Source organism: Pelobates fuscus, chromosome 6 (assembly GCF_036172605.1).
Source record: "Pelobates fuscus isolate aPelFus1 chromosome 6, aPelFus1.pri, whole genome shotgun sequence".
Classification (NCBI taxonomy): domain Eukaryota; kingdom Metazoa; phylum Chordata; class Amphibia; order Anura; family Pelobatidae; genus Pelobates; species Pelobates fuscus.
In genome coordinates this window covers 293591352-293610817 of record NC_086322.1, presented here as the reverse complement: position 1 = coordinate 293610817, position 19466 = coordinate 293591352, and the positions used below count along the sequence as shown (strand labels likewise).

The 19466-nt window shown below is 45.8% G+C and overlaps 1 protein-coding gene across 1 annotated transcript in view; it reads right to left on the bottom strand.

Moving 5' to 3' along the window:
• The window catches only part of HELZ2 (helicase with zinc finger 2), a 46963-nt gene that overhangs the window by 13154 nt on the left and 14343 nt on the right, over positions 1 to 19466 (bottom strand). The window contains exons 8-11 of the mRNA XM_063459495.1: positions 19289 to 19364; positions 15590 to 18998; positions 14051 to 14136; positions 3569 to 3700 (exon numbers count right to left, since the gene is read on the bottom strand). Coding sequence (XP_063315565.1) covers positions 3569 to 3700; positions 14051 to 14136; positions 15590 to 18998; positions 19289 to 19364 — 3703 coding nt within the window. The remainder of the gene's footprint in view (positions 1 to 3568; positions 3701 to 14050; positions 14137 to 15589; positions 18999 to 19288; positions 19365 to 19466) is intronic.

Sequence of the window (19466 nt, the reverse complement as noted above, 5' to 3'; positions counted from 1 at the left end):
CCTTCACTGAACCACTAGAGGGCAGCCTTTCATAGCAATAAACAGAGCAGGTATAGGCAGTCACACAGCATCAAACACATCAATAAACCTTCACTGAGCCACTAGAGGGCAGCCTTTCACAGCAATAAACAGAGCAGGTATAGGCAGTCACACAGTATCAAACACATCAATAAACCTTCACTGAACCACTAGAGGGCAGTCTTTCATAGCAATAAATAGAGCAGGTTATAGGCAGTCAGACACACAGCATCAAACACATCAATAAACCTTCACTGAGCCACTAGAGGGCAGCCTTTCATAGCAATAAATAGAGCATGTTATAGGCAGTCACACAGCATCAAACACATCAATAAACCTTCACTGAACCACTAGAGGGCAGTCTTTCATAGCAATAAATAGAGCAGGTTATAGGCAGTCACACAGCATCAAACACATCAATAAACCTTCACTGAGCCACTAGAGGGCAGTCTTTCATAGCAATAAATAGAGCAGGTTATAGGCAGTCACACAGTATCAAACACATCAATAAACCTTCACTGAGCCACTAGCCACTAGAGGGCAGTCTTTCATAGCAATAAATAGAGCAGGTTATAGGCAGTCACACAGCATCAAACACATCAATAAACCTTCACTGAACCACTAGAGGGCAGCCTTTCATAGCAATAAATAGAGCAGGTTATAGGCAGCCAGACACACAGCATCAAACACATCAATAAACCTTCACTGAGCCACTAGAGGGCAGCCTTTCATAGCAATAAATAGAGCAGGTTATAGGCAGTCACACAGCATCAAACACATCAATAAACCTTCACTGAGCCACTAGAGGGCAGCCTTTCATAGCAATAAATAGAGCAGGTTATAGGCAGCCACACAGCATCAAACACATCAATAAACCTTCACTGAACCACTAGAGGGCAGCCTTTCATAGCAATAAATAGAGCAGGTTATAGTCACACAGCATCAAACACATCAATAAACCTTCACTGAGCCACTAGAGGGCAGCCTTTCATAGCAATAAATAGAGCAGGTTATAGGCAGTCACACAGCATCAAACACATCAATAAACCTTCACTGAACCACTAGAGGGCAGCCTTTCATAGCAATAAATAGAGCAGGTTATAGGCAGTCACACAGCATCAAACACATCAATAAACCTTCACTGAACCACTAGAGGGCAGCCTTTCATAGCAATAAACAGAGCAGGTATAGGCAGTCACACAGCATCAAACACATCAATAAACCTTCACTGAGCCACTAGAGGGCAGCCTTTCACAGCAATAAACAGAGCAGGTATAGGCAGTCACACAGTATCAAACACATCAATAAACCTTCACTGAACCACTAGAGGGCAGTCTTTCATAGCAATAAATAGAGCAGGTTATAGGCAGTCAGACACACAGCATCAAACACATCAATAAACCTTCACTGAGCCACTAGAGGGCAGCCTTTCATAGCAATAAATAGAGCATGTTATAGGCAGTCACACAGCATCAAACACATCAATAAACCTTCACTGAACCACTAGAGGGCAGTCTTTCATAGCAATAAATAGAGCAGGTTATAGGCAGTCACACAGCATCAAACACATCAATAAACCTTCACTGAGCCACTAGAGGGCAGCCTTTCATAGCAATAAATAGAGCAGGTTATAGGCAGCCACACAGCATCAAACACATCAATAAACCTTCACTGAACCACTAGAGGGCAGTCTTTCATAGCAATAAATAGAGCAGGTTATAGGCAGTCACACAGCATCAAACACATCAATAAACCTTCACTGAGCCACTAGAGGGCAGCCTTTCATAGCAATAAATAGAGCAGGTTATAGGCAGTCACACAGCATCAAACACATCAATAAACCTTCACTGAGCCACTAGAGGGCAGCCTTTCATAGCAATAAACAGAGCAGGTATAGGCAGTCACACAGCATCAAACACATCAATAAACCTTCACTGAGCCACTAGAGGGCAGCCTTTCATAGCAATAAACAGAGCAGGTATAGGCAGTCACACAGCATCAAACACATCAATAAACCTTCACTGAACCACTAGAGGGCAGTCTTTCATAGCAATAAATAGAGCAGGTTATAGGCAGTCACGCTGAATGAAACACATCAATAAACCTTCACTGAGCCACTAGAGGGCAGCCTTTCATAGCAATAAATAGAGCAGGTTATAGGCAGTCACACAGCATCAAACACATCAATAAACCTTCACTGAGCCACTAGAGGGCAGCCTTTCATAGCAATAAATAGAGCATGTTATAGGCAGCCACACTCACAGCATCAAACACATCAATAAACCTTCACTGAACCACTAGAGGGCAGCCTTTCATAGCAATAAATAGAGCAGGTTATAGGCAGCCAGACACACAGCATCCAACATCTTGACACAGGTAAGCACAGAACAGGGTTCACAATCTGTATCTTTATAGGCCGATACCGATATTGCTGAAAATTCTGAATATCGGCCGATTGTCTGTCAATCTGTAGTAAATATAGTTAACAAATAAAATGCCCCCACATCTACCAAATTAAAACAGAGTTTAGTGGATAAGCCAGCAATCTTGGACGGACAGATACACCCCAAAATAAAGTTGAGAAATTACTTTTTGTAATTTAAGGTTTTCATTAAAGGGACACTATAGTCACCAGAACAACTACAGCTTATTGAATTTGTTCTGGTGAGTAGAATCATTACCTTCAGGCTTTTTGCTGTAAACACAGTCTTTTCAGAGAAAATACAGTGTTTACATTACAACCTAGTTGCTAGAGGTGCGTTCTGGGGCAGTGCTGCACAGTGTGACTGACATTCAGTGTCTCAACCCTCTGCATGCTGACACTGAAATTTCTTCATAGAGATTCATTGATTCAATTCATCTCTATGAGGAGATGCTGATTGGCCAGAGCTGTGTTTGAATCATGCTGGCTCTGCCCCTGATCTGTCTCTTTGTCAGTCTCAGCCAATCCTACAGGGAAAGCATTGTGATTGGCCCAGAACAACACTTCTGATGATGTCATCAGGCAGCTTGCTGTTCTGAGGCAGACAGGGGCAGAGCCAGCAGCTTCAAGCTTGAATACAGGTACGATTTTACTATATTTAGGGAGGCAGGAGTGGACCAGTGGGACTAGATGGTGGTTTTAACACTACAGGGTCAGAAATATATGTTTGTGTTCCTGACCCTGTAGTGTTTCTTTAACTGTTTTATTGACTTCATTATTCGTTTTTTCAAGAATTTCTTTTATTTTTTTACTTTTCCATTCCAACAAGATTATTTGTTTTGGTTTCCATGAAATAACTATCTATGAACACTGAAACTAGCAGCGTTATTCAGTATAGCGAGAATACCAAATTAATTTGAAAATTCAAGGTGAGAATAGCTGAGCTGCAAACATTCTCTAAGTCAATTAGAAATTCACTGTTTTTTTTAGGTGCAAATTGGCCATTTTGTTACAATGTAGTTATTATTTCACTGGTTATTTAATAAAATCAGTGGTCAAAGAAACAGGAAGATGCAGAGAAACACTGATTGTAATGTGACAGCAACGCGCTCTCTTTGCGGGACTCACCTGGTGGTCCTTGGATGAGCGTGAACGGCTGAGTGAGTGCAGCCTTCACGGCCTTGGTCTGGCTGGTATTCAGTTTACGAGGGTTCTCAGAAATATCAAAAGATATCTGGGATTTGAACTTTAGGTTAATATCTGTAAGGAAACAGTGGGAGTTACTGTCTGCACAAGGCATTGATTACATGTTCTATAAAAATCCAAATGAAAACATTCTGTTCAGCAGACACTGTCGATGCCACTGACTGATACATTCCATATCCCACAGAAAAATCAATGCATCTCACATTATAATAAGCATGATACAGAGAAAGAGCCCTCTATAACTACATCATATTTATAATTACCAATTACCCTCTGCATTCATCCAAGACTTACAGATAGGCACAGCACCCTCTGCTCACCATCTCCACTGACCTCAACTGTCAATTTATCTTTATACCCCTCTACATTGACCTCAGCCACGTTTTATCGCTATAAACCCTGCACAAACCATGGACACACAGCTCAGTCACTATACTCCCTGCACTGACCTCGAACACACAACTCAGTCACTATACCCCCTGCACTGACCTCGAACACACAACTCAGTCACTATACTCCCTGCACTGACCTCGAACACACAACTCAGTCACTATACCCCCTGCACTGACCTCGAACACACAACTCAGTCACTATACTCCCTGCACTGACCTTGAACACACAACTCAGTCACTATACCCCCTGCACTGACCTTGAACACACAACTCAGTCACTATACTCCCTGCACTGACCTCGAACACACAGCTCAGTCACTATACTCCCTGCACTGACCTCGAACACACAGCTCAGTCACTATACTCCCTGCACTGACCTCGAACACACAACTCAGTCACTATACTCCCTGCACTGACCTCGAACACACAGCTCAGTCACTATACTCCCTGCACTGACCTCGAACACACAACTCAGTCACTATACTCCCTGCACTGACCTTGAACACACAGCTCAGTCACTATACTCCCTGCACTGACCTCGAACACACAGCTCAGTCACTATACTCCCTGCACTGACCTTGAACACACAGCTCAGTCACTATACCGCCTGCACTGACCTTGAACACACAGATCAGTCACTATACCCCCTGCACTGACCTTGAACACACAGCTCAGTCACTATACTCCCTGCACTGACCTTGAACACACAGCTCAGTCACTATACTCCCTGCACTGACCTTGAACACACAACTCAGTCACTATACTCCCTGCACTGACCTCGAACACACAGCTCAGTCACTATACTCCCTGCACTGACCTTGAACACACAGCTCAGTCACTATACCCCCTGCACTGACCTTGAACACACAGCTCAGTCACTATACCCCCTGCACTTACCTTGAACACACAGCTCAGTCACTATACTCCCTGCACTGACCTTGAACACGCAGCTCAGTCACTATACTCCCTGCACTGACCTTGAACACACAGCTCAATCACTATACCCCCTGCACTGACCTCGAACACACAGCTCAGTCACTATACTCCCTGCACTGACCTTGAACACACAGCTCAGTCACTATACCCCCTGCACTGACCTCGAACACACAGCTCAGTCATTATACTCCCTGCACTGACCTTGAAAACAGCTCAGTCACTATACCCCCTGCACTGACCTCGAACATACAACTCAGTAACTATACTCCCTGCACTGACCTTGAACACACAGCTCAGTCACTATACCCCCTGCACTGACCTCGAACACACAGCTCAGTCACTAAACTCCCTGCACTGACCTCGAACACAGCTCAGTCACTATACTCCCTGCACTGACCTCAAACACAGCTCAGTCATTATACTCCCTGCACTGACCTCGAACACAGCTCAGTCACTATACTCCCTGCACTGACCTTGAACACACAGCTCAGTCACTATACCCCCTGCACTGACCTCGAACACACAGCTCAGTCACTAAACTCCCTGCACTGACCTCGAACACCGCTCAGTCTCCATACTCCCTGCACTGACCTTGAACACACAGCTCAGTCACTATACTCCCTGCACTGACCTCGAACACAGCTCAGTCATTATACTCCCTGCACTGACCTCGAACACAGCTCAGTCTCCATTCTCCCTGCACTGACCTTGAACACACAGCTCAGTCACTATACTCCCTGCACTGACCTCGAACACAGCTCAGTCACTATACTCCCTGCACTGACCTTGAACACACAGCTCAGTCACTATACCCCCTGCACTGACCTCGAACACACAGCTCAGTCACTAAACTCCCTGCACTGACCTCGAACACAGCTCAGTCTCCATACTCCCTGCACTGACCTTGAACACACAGCTCAGTCACTATACTCCCTGCACTGACCTCGAACACAGCTCAGTCACTATACTCCCTGCACTGACCTCGAACACAACTCAGTCACTATACTCCCTGGACTGGCCTCAAACACAGCTTAGTCACTATGCTCCCTGCACTGACCTCGAACACAGCTCAGTCTCTATACTCCCTGCACTGACCTTGAACACACAGCTCAGTCTCCATACTCCCTGCACTGACCTTGAACACACAGCTCAGTCACTATACTCCCTGCACTGACCTCGAACACAGCTCAGTCACTATACTCCCTGCACTGACCTCGAACACAACTCAGTCACTATACTCCCTGGACTGGCCTCAAACACAGCTTAGTCACTATGCTCCCTGCACTGACCTCGAACACAGCTCAGTTACTATACTCCCTGCACTGACCTCTAACACAGCTCAGTCTCTATACTCCCTGCACTGACCTTGAACACACAGCTCAGTCACTATACTCCCTGTACTGACATTGAACACACAGCTCAGTCACTATATTCCCTGCACTGACATCGAACACAGCTCAGTCTCTATACTCCCTGCACTGACCTTGAACACACAGTTCAGTCACTATACTCCCTGCACTGACCTCGAACACAGCTCAGTCTCCATTCACCCTGCACTGACCTCGAACACAGCTCAGTCTCCATTCTCCCTGCACTGACCTTGAACACCCAGCTCAGTCACTATACTCCCTGCACTGACCTCGAACACAGCTCAGTCATTATACTCCCTGCACTGACCTCAAACACACAACTCAGTCACTATATTCACTGCGCTGACCTTAAACAAAGCTCAGTCACTATACTCCCTGCACTGACCTCGAACACAGCTCAGTCACTATACTCCCTGCACTGACCTCGAACACAACTCAGTCACTATACTACCTGGACTGACCTCAAACACAGCTTAGTCACTATACTCCCTGCACTGACCTCGAACACAGCTCAGTCTCTATACTCCCTGCACTGACCTTGAACACACAGCTCAGTCACTTTACTCCCTGCACTGACCTCTAACACAGCTCAGTCTCTATACTCCCTACACTGACCTTGAACACACAGCTCAGTCACTATATTCCCTGCACTGACATCGAACACAGCTCAGTCTCTATACTCCCTGCACTGACCTTGAACACACAGTTCAGTCACTATACTCCCTGCACTGACCTCGAACACACAACTCAGTAACTATACTCCCTGCGCTGACCTTAAACAAAGCTCAGTCACTATACTCCCTGCACTGACCTTGAACACACAGCTCAGTCACTATACTCCCTGCACTGACATTGAACACACAGCTCAGTCACTATATTCCCTGCACTGACCTTGAAAACAGCTCAGTCACTATACTCCCTGCACTGACCTTGAACACACAACTCAGTAACTATACTCCCTGCGCTGACCTTAAACAAAGCTCAGTCACTATACTCCCTGCACTGACTTCAAAACACAGCTCAGTCACTATACTCCCTGCACTGACCTCGAACACAGCTCAGTCACTTCCCCCCCTGCACTGACCTCGAACACAGCTCAGTCACTTTCCCCCCCTGCACTGACCTCGAACACAGCTCAGTCACTATACTCCCTGCACTGACCTCGAACACAGCTCAGTCACTATACTCCCTGCACTGACCTTGAACACAGCTCAGTCACTATACTCCCTGCACTGACCTCAAACACAGCTCAGTCACTATACTCCCTGCACTGACATTGAACACACAGCTCAGTCACTATACTCACTGCACTGACATCGAACACAGCTCAGTCTCTATATGTCAGGATCGGGACAGGGATCCAACACGCAGAGTACAGACAGTAGAAAGGTACGTATACCGGACCTTAGAATGGCCGGACTAACGTACGGAGATAGAGAGAATGGTCAAAGGCAAGCCGAGGTCGAGGGAACGAGAAGACAGGTAAGCGAGGAACAAGCCGAGTCAAGGGGTAACAGAGATAAGCAGAGTAATACAAACAAGCCGGGTCGGAACCAAAAGGATAACTGGAATACAAGAGCACTGAGTGACTAGACAGGCTAGAACCACGACAGGGCAATGAGCAAATGGAAGAAGCACTGTTAAATACCCTGGCTCAGGAGAGTAGACACGCCTCCGACGAGTCCTGATTAGTTTCCAGACAACTGAGTGACAGGTCGGTCCGGGTTGGCGTCATGACGTCGACTGCTGGGCGTCGTGTTACAAAAGGAAGTGGATCCCTCGCGGCCGGCGTGTAAATGACCGGAAGGACCGCGAAGGACGGAGGAAACAGCCCTTCTGGACGGATAAACTTTTAAGTCTCTACCTCTCTCAGAGGTAGAGACTTCAGGTACCCTGACAGTACCCCCCCTCTCAGATACGCCCACCGGGCGGAAGGAACCGGGGCGAGATGGGAAGCGGGAGTGAAACGCCCTGCGGAGGCGAGGAGCATGAACATCCTCTTGAGGTACCCAACTCCTCTCTTCAGGACCATATCCTTTCCAGTCGACCAGATATTGTACTCTCCCCCGGGAGATTCGAGAATCGATGATAGAGTTGACCTCATACTCCTCCTGACCCTCCACCTGAACAGAGCGAGGAGAGGGTACCGTGGAGGAAAATCTATTGCAGACTAGCGGTTTCAGCAATGAAACATGAAAGGAGTTAGGGATGCGTAAGGCAGATGGAAGAGCTAGACGATACGCAACTGGGTTAATTCGAGTCAGAACCCTGTAAGGTCCAATATAACGAGGAGCGAACTTCATGGAAGGCACTTTTAAACGAATGTTTCTAGTACTCAACCATACTCTATCGCCTGGAACAAAAACCGGAGCCGACCTTCTACGTTTATCAGCGTGTTTCTTAACCAGCATAGAATTGTGCAGAAGAATTTGTCGAGTCTGATCCCACAACTTCCTCAAATTGGCAACATGAACATCAACCGACGGTACCCCTTGGGAAGGAGAAACCGAGGGAAGAATGGATGGATGAAAGCCATAATTCATGAAGAAGGGGCTTGAATGAGTAGAATCACAAACGAGATTGTTGTGCGCGAACTCCGCCCAAGGAATCAAACCGACCCAATCGTCCTGGTGTTCGGAAACAAAACAACGTAAATATTGTTCAATCTTTTGGTTGGTGCATTCAGCAGCTCCGTTAGACTGAGGATGATAGGCGGAAGAGAAATTCAATTTGATACCCAGTTGAGAACAGAAGGATCTCCAAAAACGAGAAACAAATTGGGAACCTCTGTCAGATACAATTTGGGAGGGTATCCCATGTAAACGAAAAATCTCACTTGCGAATATCTCTGCCAACTCGGGAGAAGACGGAAGTTTAGGCAGAGGAACGAAGTGAGCCATCTTGGTGAATCCTTCAACCACGGTGAGGATAACAGTCTGTTTTTTAGATATAGGTAAATCGACAATAAAGTCCATAGCCAAACAGGACCATGGCTTTTCTGGAACCTCTAAGGGATGCAGAAATCCACATGGAAGCGTATGAGGTTGCTTGGTCTTAGTACAAACCTCACACGCACCGATGAAATCTTTAATATCCCTGCGTAAAGCAGGCCACTAGAAGTCTTTAGAGATCAAAGCGCACGTCTTGCGAATGCCAGGATGTCCAGCCACCTTGCTGTTGTGGAAACATTGTAACAGTTCCAGTTGAAGAGCAGGGGGAACGAAATGTCGACCCCCGGGAGTCTGTTTAGAGGCTAGATGTTGCAGCTTTAAGATCTCGGCAAGTAACGGAGAGTGAATCCTGAGATTCGTGTTAGCGATAATATTGCATTTCGGAACTATAGAGGAAAGAACAGGTTCAGATATAGTAGAAGGTTCATATTGGCGAGACAAAGCATCGGCTTTAGAGTTCTTAGAACCAGGTCTATAAGTAAGCACATAATTGAAGTGGGTCAGGAACAAGGACCAACGAGCTTGTCTGGCGGACAGTCGCTTAGCCTCCCCAATATAGGACAAGTTCTTGTGATCCGTTAAAATGGTAACAGGATGTAAGGTCCCCTCCAATAAATGTCTCCACTCTTTTAAAGCCATAATGACCGCTAATAATTCCCTGTCACCGATGTCATATCTGCTCTCAGGCCCAGACAGTTTCTTGGAAAAAAAACCACAAGGGTGTAGTGGTTTGTCCACCCCTAACCTTTGTGACAGAATAGCACCTACGCCTGTCTCAGAGGCATCGACCTCGAGTAGGAACGGCAGAGTCGTATCAGGATGGACTAAAATTGGAGCAGAAGCAAAAAGTTCCTTGAGAGTCTTGAAAGCAACGAGAGCTTCAGTAGACCAAGTCTTAGTGTCAGCCCCCTGTCTGGTCATATTGGTAATAGGCGCAATAATAGAAGAGTATCCCTTAATGAAGCGCCTATAATAATTGGAGAAACCAATAAACCTCTGAATAGCCTTGAGTCCCTTAGGCAATGGCCAATCTAAAATAGACTGGAGTTTGTCGGGATCCATCTTAAAGCCTTCCCCAGAAATCACGTAACCAAGAAAGCCTATCTAAGACTGGTCAAAACTACATTTCTCCAATTTGCAGTATAAGCCATGTTGAAGAAGTTTGTGTAATACCTTTCTGACTTGTCTGTGGTGGGTCTCAATCTCTCTAGAGTGTATAAGTATGTCGTCCAGGTACACAATAACACAATCATGTTGAAATTCCCTAAGAACTTCATTAATCAAATCCTGAAATACTGCCGGTGCGTTACAAAGACCGAAAGGCATGACCGTGTATTCATAATGCCCATAACAGGTATTGAACGCTGTCATCCACTCGTGTCCTTGCTGGATTCTCACCAAGTTATATGCCCCTCTGAGATCCAACTTGGTGAAAATTTTAGAGCCCTTTAGGCGATCAAACAGCTCGGTAATCAAGGGAATCGGATAGGCATTTCTGATGGTTATTTTATTCAAACATCGGTAATCAATGCAAGGTCTTAGGGAACCATCCTTCTTTTTAACAAAAAAAAAACCAGCCCCGGCAGGAGAAGAAGATCTCCTAATGAATCCTTTGTCTAGATTCTCCCGAATATATTCCTCTAGAACTGAATTCTCTTTGGTGGATAGAGGATATACATTGCCCCTCGCAGGCATGGTACCAGGTAGTAGATTCATTTTACAATCAAAAGTCCTGTGTGGAGGTAGAGTATCAGCATTCCTTTTGTCGAATACTGCTTTTAAATCCAGGTACAGAGGCGGTATCCGTATATCTGTAGACTGGGTAGAACTACCTGGTGTGTTAATTACACCCAATGGAGAAACCCTCCGTAAGCACTTCTCCTGGCAACCCTGGCCCCATGAGAGTATCTCCCCTAACTCCCAATCAATAATAGGGTTATGTCTCTTTAACCATGGGTAACCCAGGACTATGGGAACAGAAGGGGACGAAATAAGCATAAGCGATAAGTTTTCCTCGTGTAAGATACCAACAGTTAAGTTAACGGGTATGGTTTCACGAAAGATAACAGGCTCAAGTAAAGGTCTACCATCTATGGCCTCAACGGCCAAGGGTGTATCCCTTAACTGGGATGGGATAGTGTGTTTAGTAGCAAAGGCCTGGTCGATAAAATTCTCAGCAGCTCCGGAATCTATTAAAGCCATGGTCTTTAGTACTCCCTTCTCCCAAGTTAAAGAAACTGGTAGCAGAAGCCTGTGATCTTTATAATTATGAGTAGAGGACAAAATAGAAACACCCAAGACCTGTCCTCTAAAGAAACTTAGGTGCGGGCGTTTCCCGAGCGATTAGGACAATTCAGGCGTAAGTGACCTCTGACTCCACAATACATACACAATCCCTCCCTTCTCCTGTACTGTCTTTCCTCTACTGAGAGGCGAGTATTGCCTATCTGCATAGGTTCAGGAAACAGTGAGGTAGTGGAATCAGGTCTTTGAAATGCGGGAGCTAATTTAAAGGAAGGTCTAAAGTTCCTCTCTCGAGTGTTCTGTCTCTCTCTTAAACGCTCATCAATACGAGAAATGAACGAAATTAAATCCTCCAAACTTTCAGGGAACTCTCTAGTAGCAACCTCGTCAAGGATTACATCTGATAGCCCGTTCAAAAATACATCTATATAAGCCTGCTCATTCCATTTAACTTCTGCCGCCAAAGACCTGAACTCTAGTGCATAATCCACAAGTGTTCGGTTCTCTTGTCTCAGGCGCAAAAGTAATCTAGCTGCATTGACCTTTCTACCAGGAGGGTCGAAAGTTTTTCTAAAGGCAGCTACAAAGGCATTATAGTTATATACTAACGGGTTATCATTCTCCCATAATGGGTTGGCCCATCTCAGAGCTTTCTCAATGAGTAAGGTGATAATAAATCCAACCTTCGCCCTATCTGTAGGATAGGAGCGAGGTTGTAATTCAAAGTGGATACTGATCTGGTTTAAAAAACTACGACACTTCTCAGGTGAACCACCATAATGTACTGGTGGGGTAATACGGGAAGAGGCACCTACAGTGGCTACCTCTAGGCCTGAACTCACAGGGGAAATAGAAGTAGTACGCGTCTCCTCTGGTGGGTTATTAGCACGAGATAATAACGCCTGTAGTGCTAGGGCCATCTGATCCATTCTGTGTTCCATGGCTTCAAACCTAGGATCGGAAGGACCAAGCTGACTGTTTGTACTTGCAGGATCCATTGGCCCTGTCGTAATGTCAGGATCGGGACAGGGATCCAACACGCAGAGTACAGACAGTAGAAAGGTACGTATACCGGACCTTAGAATGGCCGGACTAACGTACGGAGATAGAGAGAATGGTCAAAGGCAAGCCGAGGTCGAGGGAACGAGAAGACAGGTAAGCGAGGAACAAGCCGAGTCAAAGGGTAACAGAGATAAGCAGAGTAATACAAACAAGCCGGGTCGGAACCAAAAGGATAACTGGAATACAAGAGCACTGAGTGACTAGACAGGCTAGAACCACGACAGGGCAATGAGCAAATGGAAGAAGCACTGTTAAATACCCTGGCTCAGGAGAGTAGACACGCCTCCGACGAGTCCTGATTAGTTTCCAGACAACTGAGTGACAGGTCGGTCCGGGTTGGCGTCATGACGTCGACTGCTGGGCGTCGTGTTACAAAAGGAAGTGGATCCCTCACGGCCGGCGTGTAAATGACCGGAAGGACCGCGAAGGACGGAGGAAACAGCCCTTCTGGACGGATAAACTTTTAAGTCTCTACCTCTCTCAGAGGTAGAGACTTCAGGTACCCTGACACTATACTCCCTGCACTGACCTTGAACACACAGCTCAGTCACTATACTCCCTGCACTGACCTTGAAAACAGCTCAGTCACTATACTCCCTGCACTGACCTCAAACACAGCTCAGTCACTATACTCCCTGCACTGACATTGAACACACAGCTCAGTCCCTATATTCCCTGCACTGACATCGAACACAGCTCAGTCTCTATACTCCCTGCACTGACCTTGAAAACAGCTCAGTCACTATACTCCCTGCACTGACCTTGAACACACAACTCAGTAACTATACTCCCTGCGCTGACCTTAAACAAAGCTCAGTCACTATACTCCCTGCACTGACTTCAAAACACAGCTCAGTCACTATACTCCCTGCACTGACCTCGAACACAGCTCAGTCACTATACTCCCTGCACTGACCTCGAACACAGCTCAGTCACTTCCCCCCCTGCACTGACCTCGAACACAGCTCAGTCACTTTCCCCCCCTGCACTGACCTCGAACACAGCTCAGTCACTATACTCCCTGCACTGACCATGAACACCCAGCTTAGTCACTATACTCCCTGCACTGACCTTGAACACACAACTCAGTCACTATACTCCCTGCTCTGACCATGTAAACACAGCTCAGTCACTATACTCCCTGCACTGACCTCGAACACAGCTCAGTCACTTCCCCCCCCGCACTGACCTCGAACACAGCTCAGTCACTATACTCCCTGCACTGACCTTGAACACACAACTCAGTCACTATACTCCCTGCTCTGACCATGTACACACAGTCAGTCACTATACTCCCTGCCCTGACCTCAAACACAGTTCAGTCACTATATTCCCTGCTCTGATCAGTTAGACACAACTCCGCCACTATTCTCCCTGCACTGACCTCGAATACAATAGACTTTCACAACACATTCTGCACACTTTCGTGCACACAGCTCTGTCACTCACTTTTGTCAGGGACCCTTTGTCCTAGTGCAATATTCTTGGCAAGCTCAGAGGAAGAATTCAGCAGACGTATGGCTGTCTTTTTTCGTCTGTGAAGACAAAGAGGGTGAGTGAGTGTTTGACAATACCTCTACTAAATAACGTTATAGTTATTTAAACTCTTTAAATTTATTTACATTTCCCTGCAACATTTAAATTATACATACTGTAGGACAGCACTTTTCTTGTACAGAATGACTTTTTTTGGAAGTCTTGATGGAAGGGGGTGACAGTAACTCATATCACTGATAATGCTCTAAGCTTATTTGGTAAAGCTATCCGAGTGCAGATGCTGCACATTATGGAGACTTTCCCTGGTGTGCCCAGAAGCTGGACAACGGAGAATCAACCCCAGGAAAGCACAACAGACAAAATCAGGACTGTCCAGCTGGATTTTGGATAGTTGTCATGTATGGGAGCTCAATGTAGTGGTTATGCAATCAGGAACGCCCTGGCAGCACCCCTCCAGACACCACTCCCTGCTTTCACTACTTCAGACGCAGCACATAGCTTTTTAAACTGATCTTTTAACCCCTTAAGGACACATAACATGTGTGACATGTCATGATTCCCTTTTATTCCAGAAGTTTGGTCCTTAACCCCTTAAGGACCAAACTTCTGGAATAAAAGGGGATCATGACGTTTCACACATGTCATGTGTCCTTAAGGGGTTAAGGGGTTAAACTGATCTAAGCCTGACGGTGCAGGACTTCAGTTCATTGGCTGAGAGTGATCAGTTAAAGAGCTAGCCATTGTACTGCAGAGCTTGGCTCAGGAGTGGAGGTGGGAAGCAGCACCGGGCCGACCCCATGTTCTAATATAGTTGGACTACTTACAGTGTTGTAGAATTAAGAAAGAAATGTTCTGGGTACGTAAGGGTGGTTTCTGTCAGATGTACTGGAAACGACAAATACAACATTTCGGCTCCAAAAGGAGCCTTTCTCATGTTCCTTTTCCAGCTGAAACATTGTATGTTTCCGTTCCAATACATCTGCTAGAAACCACCCTTGTGTTCCGAGACCATACTTACGCAATTAAGTGGCAACTGGCCACTGCTGGCACCATAACCACTACAGCGTGCCGCAGTGTCTATGATGCAAGGAGTGTTTAACAACGGCACTGTAGATGTCTGGGAACAGCTAAAAGATGCCTGAGGATGCTGGGAAATGTATATCCCAACATCTGCAGTGACAAGGTTTTTCATCCCTGCTCATCATACAAGGAAACAGTTCTTAATTTGAGTCAGGACTGTCCGTTGTCATTTGGGCCCCACTATTTTTGTTTGGACAACCCCCCCCCCCCTTCTTTCTCTCCTTCCATTACAGGTATGGTTTGATAACACAGCTCCAATCATTAATTAAAATCACATAATGCTTTGTTAAGTGTTTAAGAATTGCTTCTGTAGTTATAATCTCAGTATTTTGTGTAATTGTTAACCCAATTGTTAAGGCATAGCATAGAATGGGTTAATGCGTGTTAGTGTCCCCTGCCCCCATTTCTTACATATCAGGCAGCAGTTTGGGGATAATCTCCACGGTGAACAGGGCTGTTCTCTCCAACGCTTCTTGAGGGACACGTTGCATTGTAGCTTGATGGATGTGAAATTCGACTTTGCCTCCATCCTCCTTTGTGACATTGTTTTGTTCCTTTGTCAGTGCGTGTACTACCCAGGTGTAGGTATGGGAATCGAGCAGTCCTGGGCTATCAGCGGCACGCAGCTTCTCCATCCGCAAGCAAAGGTAACAGTGATTGAAGTCCATGTCAAGGTCGCACTCCTTGATTAGGTCTTTTGAGACTTTGAAGACTCCCTTCAATCCCACGGATTCCTTAATGGTGTTTTTGTTTTTCCATTTCACCGGTACGTCCCTGAGCAGCACACCCCCTCCCTCGCTTACCGCAGAAACCACAGCTTCCATCTCACAGAGGGGGTACCACACCTGCTGGTACTCTGTGGCATTCTTATAATGCTGGCGAGGTGCCCATTGAGCCTGCTTGGCAAAGCAGTCTACTGGCTTATGAGTATGCTCCAAGCAAAACTGGATGGTAGAGGCTGGAGAGAATAGCTGGGGGCTTGGAGTTGGTAAACCACGATCCAGCGTACTGCAGAGCTGGACAAGGAAGGGATCTCCAGGGTGCAGATCAATGCTCAGTTCTATGTAGTGACCACAACTACTTTGCTGCACAATGTCCTTGGAGTTTGGCATTTCTATTCCTTTTCTTAGGATAGGAAGCAGCTGCTCTGGGTAACCCTTTCTCATTAAACTCACAGCATCACACCAGGCAGTGTTACTGAACTCGATGATGCCTCTTTGGGAGATATGCTTGTAAGGCAAGACTCTGAAATACTCATATGAATACACTCTGCGACGCCAGGATAGTCGCGTTCCCCCGTTAATGTCCTCAGGTTGGATGACAGGTTGAAGCATGCTGTAGTCAACTTCCACTGGACTGGACAAAGAGTCTCCATTCATCGGGAAAACCAACTTTAACCCCTTTTGATTGGGTTCAGCTGAAACCACGATTGCTGTCTTCTGCTGAACCTGAGTGCAAAATGAAAGTGCCAACTGAAGGGCATAAGCTTTTTTCTCATAGGCTGATTCCTGCTGCACTTGTCTGTCAAATTCATGGCAGAGCATCTCTATGTCTTCAGGGGACATCTGTGCTTTTACTTTGGTAAGGGTGCTGTGAAGGAGTCTTTGCAACACAATGTCAATGTAGCGACGGATGGGAGATGAGGCCCAGGTGTAAGAACATAGCTGCAGGGAGTAATGCCCAGTAAACCCAGGCATAGTGGACCTTCGGAAACGGGCACCACCTAGACTTCTTCTAAAGTCACGAGCAGCACTGCACAGCTGTGGGTGCAAGTCATCTGTAGACAGGAGATCAATTACTTTGACATAGTCCTCTTTTTGTGCTGCATCTTGTAGCTCTTTCCACACAGAAGTTAGCATAAGTACCTTCAGTTCAGAGGAAGGATGTTCAAATTCAGAGGAAGGATGTTCCTGAACAGGAATATCCAGTAGGTGATGTGAGAGGTAGGTGGATAGAGGTATAAGTTGCTTTAATTTGTCTCTTAGATTCTCAAGCTTTTCAAAACTGGGCTGATCCTGGCATCTGACAGGTACTAGGTCACTTAGCGACTGCTGTTCACACAGGTACTCTGCCACCCAATTATTGTACATAATCATAAGCTCTTCAATCATCCTTTGGGCACTTCGATCACCAGGGCGACGACCTTCATCAGGCTGCTTGTAAATAGCTGCTTCCTGCAAGCGATAACGACAATGAACCTGTGAAAAGTGATAGGCGACCCTCACACAGTCCTCTACACTGTTAAAAACCAATGGGGGCCCCTGCTGGATCCGTAGAATATCATTTGCTTCCTCATAAGTCAGTTGACGGTCAGATCGAATAAGTGTCCGGCAGAAGTAGCCTTTTACCATCTTGTCAGTGTTCTTTTCCACTTGGACAAAAAGGGATAGTGCCCGTCGATCACACTGTGACTTCAAACTGCACAGATCGGCACTTAGTTTCAGTGGAAGCATGTGTTTGGGTTCACGTTTATGGTCATAATAGGTGACTCCTCGGGCCTTTGCCTCTTTGTCTAGCTCACTTCCTGGAAGTACAACCGCGGCCACATCAGCGATGTGAACACCAATCTCATAGCAGTCTTCCAGGTCCTTAACTGAGACTGCGTCATCTAAATCCTTGGCATTTGTTGGATCAATTGTGAAGGTGATAAGATTTCGACAATCCTGGCGCCCTTCTGTAAGGGGTATTTGCGAAGGCAATTTCGTAGCTTCCAAGGATGCCAATTTTGGGTATTTACCAGTATGCTCCAGGCCACAATTCAGATCAAGCATCTCAAGACCCATCTCCACAGTTTGTATTTTTTGGAGGATGCGATTTACAAAACCCACTGGATAGTAGAAACCTTGATCCCACTTGACTACCTGCACCAGGAAAAGACTATTCTGCTTCATCTCCTGTGTCAGTTTTACAAATCCATGAGTCTTGCCCTTTCCATTTATAAGGCTACGGATAGGTATGTAACCTGGCTTCTCTTTAAACGCATGGCAAAAGATCTTAGTGACTGACCTGTCAATAGGAATCATGGTGCACTTATCGTGTTGATCCATAAAACAGACAAAACGTCGGCCCTTTTCTTTAGCTTTCATCACTCCTACCACCTTCCCTTCATGGGTGCTGGAACCTGATAGTTGGACAACAACTTGGTCCCCAGAAAATGCCATGCCACAGTTCATTCGGCCTTTAATTTTTATTAGTCTCTGGGGACATTCATTTACGGTGAGTGCATGGCCAGATTCAAATGTTTCCTTAACAAAATGACATTTTTTGTACTTGTTAGGTTCAGTGAGCAAATATTGCTCTAACATATGTGTAGAGAAATTTGTGTACTTCTCGCTTTTACTTTCAGTACATTCTCCTGAACTGACTTCCAGAATTCCTTCTTCAGACACGGTCACAACTGTTTCTGTTTTGCTCTCCAACAGTTCTTGCAGTATCTGATCTTCTGAATTAATGTCTAGGTCAGAAATCCAGGAGTCACTGTCATCCACCTCCTCTAGGTTTTCTGGCTGTTGATTCCAGGCTTGCAGGTTGGACACTGCCTGTTTTATTTCCTCCATACTAAGTGTTGATGGTGAGGTACTACCCCTTTCCACACACTCCCGGACATAACGCCTCCAGATACGGCTACATCCACCAAAAGAGCACAGGGCCACCATGTCTCCCACCACAATAATCTGAGAACGTGCACGTGTAAGAATAGTATTAAGAATTCTTGGGTCACAGAAGACTTCGAGACTGAAGTTGGATGAAACTTGGGAGGTAGGTGGAAGACTTTCTACAGAACGGACTGTGCTCAAGATAATGACTTGGTATTCACACCCTGAAAAAAAAAAAAAACCAAAGTATACAACTAGTAAGAAAAGGTTCTCTCAAGGATGAGAAGAGAGAGAAGATCAAAAGGAAAAAAAATGGAAGAGAGGTAGTAATGTAGAAATTAGTTTCTTGTCAGAGGACTGCGTGTCGTACTATGATAGGTACACAGGGTCAGAAGGCTGTGTGCAGTGTCATGATAGATACGCAGTGTCAGAAGGATGTATGCAGTGTGGTGACAGGTACACAGTGCCTGAGAGGCTCTTGAAGTATCAAATTAGGTAATGTAAATAGACATACCTATGATGTTGCTATAAGTTGTCACTGTGATGTCACGGCAGTTTATTTTGCGCAGCTCCTGACGTATTAGTTGCACCTACAAGGACATACATATTACACCTAGGACAGTAGTAGACATTGGGGTAAATAAGAAAAGAAGGCGAGTGGGCAGAGAAGACCAGAGGAACAATATATAAAT